This window comes from Emys orbicularis, chromosome 6 (assembly GCF_028017835.1).
Source record: "Emys orbicularis isolate rEmyOrb1 chromosome 6, rEmyOrb1.hap1, whole genome shotgun sequence".
In the NCBI taxonomy this organism is placed as follows: domain Eukaryota; kingdom Metazoa; phylum Chordata; order Testudines; family Emydidae; genus Emys; species Emys orbicularis.
Window position 1 is genome coordinate 44,444,669 of NC_088688.1, and position 11,494 is coordinate 44,456,162.

An 11,494-nucleotide genomic window follows, 5' to 3' on the forward strand; every position below is an offset into this window, starting at 1 on the left:
ACTAAAGTAGAAAGTAGAGGGTGGGAAGCAACACAGCAATAGGTGGAAAGAGAGAAGGAACACCAAGCAATTGAGGCTTTGTCTACACTGGCAAGTTTCTGCACAGTAAAGCAGCTTTCTGCAGTGTAACTCCCGAGGTGTACACACTGCCAAGCCACTTAGTGAGCAGAAACTGCGCAGTTGCAGCGCTGTAAAAAAAACCACCCCGACGAGAGGTGTACAGCTTTCTGCGTCGGGGCTACAGCCTGGTCGATTGCAGCAGCCTCCGGGAGGTGTCCCACAATGCCTGTTCTCACCTCTCTGGTCATCGATTTGAACTCTATTGCCCTGCCCTCAGGTGAGCAACCGTGAGCCCCACCCTTTAAATTCTTTGGGAATGTTGAAAGTCCCCTTCCTGTTTGCTGTGGAGAGGAGGCTGTCCAGTCCCAGCTGCGCTCCAGCCATATTATGATACCTATGGACAGATTTCACGGTGCATGACAGAAAGGGGGCATGACCAGGACACACTGCAGTGCAGGGTCAAAGTTAAGGAGCTGCAGAACGCCTACCACAAGGCACGGAAGGCAAACCGCCGCTCGGGTGCTGCACCTACGAGCTGCCGGTTCTACAAAGAGCTGGACGCAATACTCGGTGGTGACCCAACTTCACTGCAAAGGCCACTGCGGATACTTCGGTGGCTCGCGTGCCAGTCAAGAGTGGACCGAGTCGGGAGGAGGAAATCTTGGACAAGGATGTGGAGGGGGACCCAGAGGCAGAGGACGACTCAGAGGTCAGAGATACATGCAACCAGGAGCTCTTCTCTACCCTGGGGACAGGAATGATTATAAGGCTCCCCCCTAAAGTGCTGGCTCTCCCCAAGAAGCATGTGCCCAGTGTACAGTATGGTCCTGGAACACTGATTTCCCCTGCCCCTGCAATTACTCACCATTTTGGAGGTCTTGTGGCTCATGTGTGCTTGCCTGGAGACAGCCAGTTAGTGACAGGTATGTGAATAGTGGCTGTGTTTTAAATCACTGAATCAGTGGTCTGTGTGTTGCAAACAATACTGCTTCTGTAAAATGTTGCATTTTGGCTTCACAGATATGACCTTGGAAGCCTAGCCTCCCTCTTTGTTATCGGCGGCTGAACAGCTGTGCAGAATTAGAAAGCAACCACGAAGAACTAAAGAGGACTTTCTGCGTGATGTCATGGTGCACTCCGCAGCTGAAAAACATGAATTGAAGGAGTGGCGGGACAGCGAGAAGAGGGACCGAAAGGAGAACGCGGTGCGCCAGAACGAAGCCATGGAGCGGCTCTTAAAAGCTATGGAGCGGAAAGCGGACACGTTCCAGGCGCTACTAGCACTACAAACCAAGCAGCTCCATGCCCGCCCTCCCTCCCCTGCAGCCACTTTCGCAAAACTCTTTACCATGCGCCCCCCAGACACCGCCAACACACTCTTAACCTCCTGGATCCAGTCTGTACCCACTGCATTCCACTCCTCCCCCCGTCACAGTCCAGCCCTATGGACTCCCAGTACCCACTGCACTCAACACCCATCCGCTACAGTACAGTACTCTCTGCACTGTACTCCAAAGGCCAAGGCTGCATATGATACCTGGACATACACAAATCTAACCATCCCAGGACCCCACCTCCTCCTGGGACCCTCCCTTCCCTCACAGTGCTGATGTGGTTTTTTTTGTTTGTCTCTCTCCTCCAATTGTTGTTTTAATAAAATAATTGTGTTGGTTTGAAAGCAATCTTTATTCCATTAATTGAAAGCAAACAGAGCCCTGCAGAGCAACAGGCAATTTTCTTAAACCTTCCTAGTGCATCGTCTGCACCAATCACAATCACCTCCTAGCATTACAAGCACTGCACTCCCAGAGCATAGCAACAAATATTAGTGGCTTTCCGCTTCAAACCGCTGCCTCGAGTCATCCCCAATCCTTATGGCCCCACGCTGTGGCCCTCTAATGGCCCTGGTCTCTGGCTGTTCAAATTCAGCCTCCAGGCGCTGAGCCACAGCGGTCCAGCCTTGAGTGAAGCTTTTACCCTTCCCTTCACAAATATTATGGAACATATAGCATGCGGCTATAAGCATAGGAATATTGTCATCGGCCAGGCCCAGATTCCCTGAGAGGTGGTAGCTAGGTCGACGGGAGAAGCTCTCCCATCAACACAGCGCTGTCTGCATCGGGGATTAGGTCAGTGTAACTACATTGCTCAGGGGTGTGGATTTTTCACACCCCTGAGCAACATAGTTAGACTGATGTAAGTTTGTAGTGTAAACCTGGCCCAAGAACCCTACAATGCTTGGGAACAAGAGCAGCAAGCCAGAACTCTGATTAACCTATGGTCACAAGCCTCCGCAAGTACTAGGATTTCTAAGCTTAAGTGAGAGTGCTTTATCAAAGATGTATTCATCTATTACAGATGAAGTGCATAAAACTATTAATTTTGTACCTTTTTAAAGAAGCTCATTCTTGTGTTGGTTTCCCCAACACTCTACTTTGTCAGCAGAAAGCAAAATCACATTTACAATAACCCTAACCTCTGAGAAAAGATAGGGTATTACAGCTTCAAATATCAAAATTGTTTCAATTTGTTTCTGCCCACAGAACAAAAGTAAAAGGGAAGGGAAATACACCTCTACCTCGATATAATGCTATCCTCGGGAGCCAAAAAATCTTACCGCATTATAGGTAAAACCGCGTTATATCGAACTTGCTTTGATCCACCGGAGCGCGCAGCCCCGCCCCCCCCGGAGCACTGCTTTACCGCGTTATATCCGAATTCGTGTTATGTTGGGTTGCGTTATATCGGGGTAGAGGTGTATATAAACAAGTGAAATGTAAAGACAATAAGATGTAGGAAGCTAAGGCAAAATGGTGAACACACTTTTTTTTTTTAAATAACAAAAGATTGCTACTTAAAAGGACAAAATAATTCTAAACAGAACTTCAGAAGTTTTACTTAAAGCCCAAGAATTTTTAATAATGTTCCCTTAGGGTAAGCTCTATATCTCCTTCAGTCAAATGTTTCCATGCCTTCAAGTTAATATCTCACTCTCAACATTAAAACGTTTTTGTTTAATTGATAACATTTTAAGTCATATGCATATATCTTGTACGTAACACATTAATCTTTAAACAAAATACACTTGATATTTCAGAAGTGCAGAGATGTTCATTTTGAAAAAGAAAAGTGTTGATGTATTTGCATTTTTAGTTTGCAAGATGGGAAAGTTACTCCATTTGTGATTTCTATCTAAAGATATCATCATTCAGTATCTTCAATGAGGTGTTAAACAGCTGCAGGATGAGTCAGGTGGAAAACTAGATCTTAAGAGGTTTGACTTTGTAAGGCACTTGTAAGCTTTGACTAGTCCATGATAAATTGGAAAAAAATGCCAATGGGCCTGTATACAGATAGCAACTCTAACTTAGACTAAGGCCTTGTCTACACTGCCACTTCACAGCGCTGCAACTTTCTCGCTCAGGGGTGTGAAAAAACACCCCCCTGAGCGCTGCAAGTTTCAGCTCTGTAAAGTGGCAGTGTAGACAGCGCACCCAGTGTAGACAGCTCTACTCCCAGCACTGGTCGCTACTCCCCTCCTGGAGGTGGTTTTTTTATAGTGCTGGGAGAGCTCTCTCCCAGCGCCGGTGCCGTGACTATACAGCCGCAGCAGCGCTTTAACGCTGCTAGTGAAAACATGCCCTAAGTGAAAAAGACAGCTGAGTAAGGACAACTCTGGAAAAAAATCCTCTCTGACTAGGGCTCCCAGCTAGGTACTAATTAGTGCACATTTATGATTGGTCTTGAAAAGATTAAATTATTGGTAAATGTTGATTTCATCATATACATAAATCAACAATCAAAATTTACAGATGGCTAAAGAAAATGCTGCTTGAGAACTTAAGGATATTTATTTATATTTTAACTATTATAGTTTTAAATTTTTCAATCTCAATCTGTCATTAAATTATTTTATGACCCCCTTCCCACATCTGTGAAAATTTAAATGGATAAAAATAAAAAATGCTCAAAAATAAATATTGATATTATCCATCAAAATTTATATAAAATAAAAATCAAATTCTACCAAACCTAATTAAGATGTGGACAATAGAATGAGGCCACTGGCTAATTCCATATAGAATACTGTGCCAAAAAAACTGGCGGATGTTAACTAAGCTACATTACTCACCTACAGTGGTTTCAAGCTCATTTGTTCAAATATTCAGTGTTAAATCAAGACTGCAGAGAGACAATATTGGTTTCTAATAAAACAATCGCCAACCAGTATTTGAGGTCTGTTGTCAATCATCTACATCTCGGATTTTCAAAGTGCTCAATGCTGGCTTTATTCTGCTCTCTTTTACTTTAACTGAAAAAACAAACAAAACAAAACAAAACCACCCTATTAACTGATGACTACCACCACAGAAAGTCATACAGAACAGTAGTTCTCAAACTTGGGCCGGCCGCCGCTTGTTCAGGGAAAGTCCCTGGCGGTCCGGGCCGGTTTATTTACCTGCCGTGTCCGCAGGTTCGGCCGATCGCGGCTCCCACTGGCCGCGGTTCGCCGCTCCAGGCCAATGGGGACTGCAGGAAGCGGCGCGGGCCGAAGGACGTGCTGGCCACCCTTCCTGCAGCCCCCATTGGCCTGGAGCGGCGAACCGCGGCCAGTGGGAGCCGCGATCGGCCGAACCTGCAGACGTGGCACATAAACAAACCGGCATGGCACAGCCCGCCAGGGGCTTTCCCTGAACAAGCGGCGGCCCAAGTTTGAGAACCACTGATATAGAAGGTTCAGAATAATGAATAAAGAAGCCAAGATTTGAACCCTCTGAATTTCAAATCAAAGAGAAGTATAAAACAAAAGGTATGTTTTATTCCTCTTACAAGAAGTCTTGCAAATCTTTCAGATTTAACCATTACAGTTACTTGACAGGATTTATCTTTACCTTCTGCAGTATTCAAGCACAATGATTCTATACACAAACTATTTGATAATCCAGAATGGATATAAAAGGGGAACGTTCTGCTTTAAACAGCAGGGCACTGAACTATGAGAAGAGACAGAGTGCATGGCTACATATTTAACAGATACATTTATGTCAAAGTTAAATCCAAATTGTTAGTAAGCAGTCAAATAACTATGGTTTAGTTTTTAAGTTACTGGAATTATCATGCAAACACATCACTTTCTCACTATACTGCTTTCACTGTAGAATGCTTCCTTTACCAGAAGCAAAAACATTCAAATGTGCATGAGACAGAATCCTTACAAGTTGTTAACTACTACACCTCTACCTCGATATAACGCTGTCCTCGGGAGCCAAAAAATCTTACCGCATTATAGGTGAAACCACGTTATATTGAATTTGCTTTGATCCATCAGAGTGCGCAGCCCCCCTGGAGCACTGCTTTACCGCGTTATATCCGAATTCGTGTTATATCCGGTTGCGTTATATCGAGGTAGCGGTGTATTTGAATTGTTTTACACTGAAGCTGACACATTAACTCCTACATTGACAGCATCCCTTTAAAGCAACACAGTTAAATCTAATCAACTGCAAGATGTGAAATAATTCACTGCCAGTATTGTGACTTGATGTACTATTGATCTATTGATATAAATTTTGTTTGTTTCTCTCCTCTATGGCCACATAAAAGGCCAACCACATACAAAAGAAATTCACTGACTCTACAAAGAAAACAGTATGACTGACCACATGCACTATTATCAAATACAAGATGTATGCAAATGGGGGGGGGGGGATTAATTTTTTTCAGTGATAGAAACCTTAGTTATTTATATCAATAGTACATAAGACTTCAGACAGAAGATTTTTTTAAGGTCTGCCACTTTGAATCAAAAGCAAAATTAAACCAAGAGTTGAAAAATTAAGATTTATAAAACAATCCAGTTGCTTAGTAAAACGCTCTGCGTGTGTACTAAACTGGGGAAGAGATTAAAATAAAATCTATTAGCCCCAAAACAGTGGTAAACTAGCCACAGCAGATAAGAGAACTTCTGACTTTAAGCTTTCATTAAAATTGTTTCTAGACCTTAAGGTCATGAAAATAACCCAAATATAAACAGAATGTAAACAAATGAAGCAGAGTGATCTTCCTGCATCTGCTGGTAGACTACAGCAATGCCCCTTCAACTGCTGTTGGTAACTTTACCAAGCAGTAGCAGGATGAAATTAACAAGTTCTAGCCAGTTTCACAAATACAATTCAGAGCCTTGCTGGCAGCAGTGCAACTGTCAAGAGTGTCAGTTTCATGCTGCTGCAGTTAAGAAGAGATAGGAGCAGCAGCAGAGAAAAGCAAAGAAACTATTCACTGAAGGACCCCATAAAAGAGAAGATGCAGTAGGCATGCAGTATAGGCATCTCCCCAGATCCTCCACTTCAGAGCTGGCTAAGCAGAAGGGAGTAAAGCAAGGCTTAGGCTACGTCCTCACTACGGGGGGGGAGGAAGGGGTCGATTTAAGATACGCAAATTCGACGTATCCGAGCTGACTTACCCCGCTGTGAGGACGGCGGCAAATCGACCTCCGCGGCTCCCCCATCGACGGCGCTTACTCCTACCTGCGCTGGTGGAGTACAAGCGTTGATTCGGGGATTGATTGTCGCGTCCCAACGAGATGCGATAATTCGATCCCCGAGAGATCGATTTCTACCCGCCGATTCAGGCGGGTAGTGTAGACGTAGCCTTAGTCTACTCTAGAAGTTTGCCCGTACAGCTATACAGCAAACCCACCTAGTGTAGATGCAGCTTAGACCAGCAAAAACATTCTTTCTTCTATAGTAAAATGCATTACTTGACCAAAATAAAAACAAATTATTAAAATAATTTTAAATAGATTTGGCAGAATTTGATGTTTATGTACTTTCCATGAATATCATCATTGGAAATATCCTTAGAACTCTAAAGTTCTCAAGCAGCATGTTTCTTATTTTGTCTCGCTGTACATTTCAAGTATTATCCAGGGAAATTATTTTTTCAGCAGTTTGTGTGAAATTGACATTTACTGACATTAACCGATAAAAATCAAATCCTTACAATGCTGATTATATCCTTCCTGTACAACTATTTTTGTCTTCCTTATTTTGGATCTTTGTTGCACAATAGTCACTGCAAGTGGAGAGAAATGCTTATGGTTTATTAAAACTTTACAGTTCAGGCAAAGAAAGATGCCTAGCACTAACAGCACCAATTATTAACTGCTGTAAAGATCAATTAGATCTTGTAGCACTTATGAAAAGCAACAGATGGCAAAGAGTGGGACACTACAACAATAAAGACAAAGGGGGTATTTTTTGCTCAGATTGCTTCGCCCCATACTCCCTTCAAATTAACAGAATTTACACCTAGGGATATTACAAGTATTTTAGAAGTAATATTATAGCATCTTAAAGTGCACAATTGAATTTAGCTTATAAAAAGTTACATGAAAAAATGTAAGCCTTAAAAATATGTTTTAAGATGTTAAGTACCATTTGAAATCTTTTGTACACTAACCAAAACCATCTACATTTACCAGGTTTCATAACAAACACACACCACGCCCAATGCTAAGAACACTCAGCATTGCCCTTCAAAGCTCTAAAATATATAGCCATACAAAACTGCAGGAATCTAATATTCCTATCCAGTGATAAGTAGATTTCAAGTACAGATGGAAAACGCAAGTTGAAAGGGAATATATGAAATGTGATCCTGCAGGTTTACATTTCAGGGAAGAGCCAACCCTGTCTCCAAGGCATAGGTAATTCTGAAGATAGAAGTTTTCTATTAACAAATATTGGATACCCCATCATCTGTTCCTCTTTTTTCCTTAAAATTACAAAGCCAAATGATACGAACTATTTGTTTAAAATGAAGCTATTACCAAGCAAGCTGCTTCAATAGGTAGGGAAGCAGAAACCTGAGAGCCAAAAGTGAAAGAGCAGGTCAACCAGTTGGTCTCCTTTCTTAAACATGAAGCACTTTTTAATTAAAGATGATTGATTTACACAATAGGCACTGACAGAGATACAACTGTACAGACATTAGGTATACAATTAGTTCAGTTACCATGGGGAGGAAAGATTGTACTGTGGTCAAATACACACATGCTGCCATGCCATTTTGTCTGCACCAAATTATACACATTCATCAAGAACGCAAGACATTGATAGCATCCGAATCTGACTGAAGACAGCTTATTTGAACGCTTAATTTTTTTTTCTGCCTATGATTCTGGTGGAGAAGCAGCATAGGTGGAAACTCATCAGGACTCATACTGAACCAATGCTCTATCACCAAACAAGGTTCAAGGCCTTACAAATGGCTCTCAGAGGCCACTGGTCTCATAGGCACCTCTTTTGTACTACACAGTGCCATACAAAAAGAGTGCTAGGCAAATGGCCAAGAGCCTCTAGGCTGCTTCTTATTCCTCTCTTGTGGACAAGGAAGTAAAATGAGAAGAGGAGTATTGGGCCAAATTCATCAGTGACATATCACCAATTAACACCAAGGATGAATTCGGCCCCTTTGGTAAGAATGCCACAAAATCACAATTATCAATTCTGACATGGCATTGTAATGAGGTGTCGATGCATGAAAATACTGCATTGTGGTGACAGTCATGACCCTCCAAATGAACATGTCAGACGCGTAGCGAGCGCCCTCCATACCCTCCGACCGGAGGGGGCCCCGCAAGGAAGGGGGCCCCTAAAAGTGGCAAAATAAATACCGCATTCCAGTTTCTGCATTGTAAAGGGCCCCGCCCGGACATATGTTCGGAGGGGGCCAGCGTTCGGAGGGGGCCACGTTCTTTGTTGCTACGGCCCTGGAACATGTTGTGGATCTCCATGACTCCATTCACTGGGTGAAAACTGGATCTACCCTGAATCCTGATTATTTATGGACCCAAGACCCTAAACTGTACAGTCAGAATAGAGAACAATTCTAGCTACTCCCACATAAATAAATTCAGACCTCCACAAATCTGAGCATCAGTGCTACAAAAACCCAGATCCACCAATTGGATCCTGTAGGATCTATCCTATTTTGGCCCTCACCAGCCAAATTCTATGACATGAATGAAGTATGGCTGCTTCTATGGCACTAAAAAAGTTCAGACCCCATTGCATCCCAGCACTTGAGCTTAGCTAAAATCTAGATCTAGCATCTGGAGCTTGGCAGTTTTCTGGCCAACACTGTACAACCTAAATAAAAATTTGTGTAACAACATTGGAAAAATCTGGATCCTGACACATCTCAACCCAATAGCACTGGAGAAACAAAATCTTATACCTGGATCCTGCTAATTTTTAACTCCAGTCCCCCAAATTCTACTCTCTAAACAAAACAAAAATAGCAGGTCCCAGTAGACCTTTAAAAAAAAAAAAAAAAGTAGACCTTTTTGCGAACTGGGACAACAGTTACATAAGTAGATTCTTCTTGAGCCAGGTCTTTTTTAAATCCCAAATCCCAGAATTCTTCTAGCTAAAGCGAAATGCAACTCCAATTCTACTGCAAAAATCCACAGACTGCTCACTAGCACTGCAAAGACACATATCTGTACCCAGAGTCTTTGGGAGTCTACAATTTTTTTACCTCAAGCTCCCAAACTGGACTGTCAAATTAGACAACACACGTTGCTAATCTCACTCAAACAGAAAAATCCAGACTCCAACACTTCCTAGCGCAAGAACAATGCAAAAAAGATATACCTGGCACTTACGTCTCGCCAGATCCAGCAAATTTTTATCCACAAACCTCTAAATTCTACTGTTTAGAACCTAGCCGCTCCTAGGACATCACAGAAGTCTGGCCCCTGACACCACAAGCACTTGAAACAATCCAAATATGGCTCTGGATCCAGCAAGGTCTAGCCCAGTTTTTCCATCTCCAAAGTTTTACCTTTTAGCTACACCCAAAGTGGAGTTTTCCTTTTCTACACTAGTTTTCTATTTAACTTGTACAATTGTACGGGTGGTGAGGGGGGTAGCAGAGTTACAGGGAGTAGCACAGAGTGGAAAGAAGTGGAGGCTATGCAGAGGGGTCCTAGCTGTGTTGGGGCCTCACCTCCTGGATGCGTTTGCGGGCCCGCTGCAGCACCTCTTCGTAGCCCTTCTGCCGCAGTTCGCTCAGGCTCTCGTAGTACTCTTCGGGGTCGTCGGTCTCGGTGAAGAGCACCTGGGAGAGGATCTTCCACCCGCAGGTGTCCAAGCTATGGCCCAGATAAACCTGTAACTGGTAACACAGCGCGTCCATCTCCTGCTCGGACAGCTGCGGGGCCCCGAACAACACCGTCCACATGCCCGAGGGCTCCTCAGGGAAGACGGGCAGGCAGGGCTCTAGCTCCGAGTTCACCGAGCACAGCTGCTGATGCACGGCCCGCAAGTCCTGGAAGGAGAAGAGGCCGGCCCAGCTGCACTCCTCCCCCGAGGAGTCCGCGTCTGCGGCCGGCTCGGCACCTTGCTGGACGGGTCCCGGCAGCAAGAGCAGCGGGGTCGCGGGCTCATCCTTCACCAACTCCAGCACCTCGATCTCCTCGGCCGCACCTGCTGGGCTCGGCGCCGCCGCCTCCGTGCTACGCGGAGGCCTCCGGACCGGACTGGCCTTGGTTCGCAGCGGGCTCTTCAGTATCGCCTCTGCCCCGGCCGCGGCGCCCTTCTCGGTGCTCCGGAGCAGCGAGTCCGCGCGGGGATGCGAGGAGCTCCTGGCCGGGCTGGAGTCCGCCCCGCAGGCCGAGGTCCGGCGGGCCGCGGGGGCGCCAGCCTGGGCAAGGGCCCTGTGCTCCTGTCCCCCGGGGCTACCCCGGCGCAACTCCCGCGAGCCGCTGCGCTGCCGCTGAGCCGTCCGGTTGTGGCAGGTGATGGCGAACTTGCCCTCGATCTCGTTCCAGGCCACGATGAACGCGAACTTGTGCTTCTCTCGCTCGAGGAAGGCGTGGGGCCTCACCGCCACCCAGTCCGCCTCCAGCGTCTCCTCCAGCGCGAAGGCGGACATAGTGCCCCACTACGCGCCCGCGCTAGGCATTCGCATCCGCCGCCGGCTCACTGCCCGCCTTCAGCCATCTTGGGGGAGACGGATGCGCCGGGGGGGAACGGCCGCTCGCGAGCTCGGCCTCCTGGTGCCGCTCGTCGCCCAGCGCGCGCAACGCGGGCTGCGCCGGCCCCGCCTCCCGCCGCGGTATCGTCCTGCACCGGGCGGGCGGGCGCCGCCGCGGACAATACAGCTCCCCGTACAGGTACTTCGCACGATCACGTGGGCCAGAAGCAGGCTCTGTTTACAAGCGACGCGGCCGCTGCGGCATCTCACCCCGCCCTAGGGTCCTGTCCCGCCCCCAAGCCACTTGCTGTCCCCGCCCCTCCTCCGGCTCCTCTCCTGTGAACGGCGGGGGGCGCGGGCGGCCGGCGCTCCTCCCCTGCCCCACGCCGCCAGACAGAGCTCCCCCCTCCTCCACGGGGATGCTCCTCCCGTTCCCCTTCCTCACGCTGTC

The 11,494-nt window shown here is 46.2% G+C and overlaps 1 protein-coding gene across 1 annotated transcript in view; it reads right to left on the minus strand.

Moving 5' to 3' along the window:
* JMY (junction mediating and regulatory protein, p53 cofactor) overlaps positions 1-11,001 on the minus strand; it is a 127,990-nt gene extending 116,989 nt beyond the window's left edge. Inside the window, exon 1 of the mRNA XM_065406644.1 lies at positions 10,075-11,001. Coding sequence (XP_065262716.1) covers positions 10,075-11,001 — 927 coding nt within the window. The remainder of the gene's footprint in view (positions 1-10,074) is intronic.
* Positions 11,002-11,494: the final 493 nt, after the last annotated feature.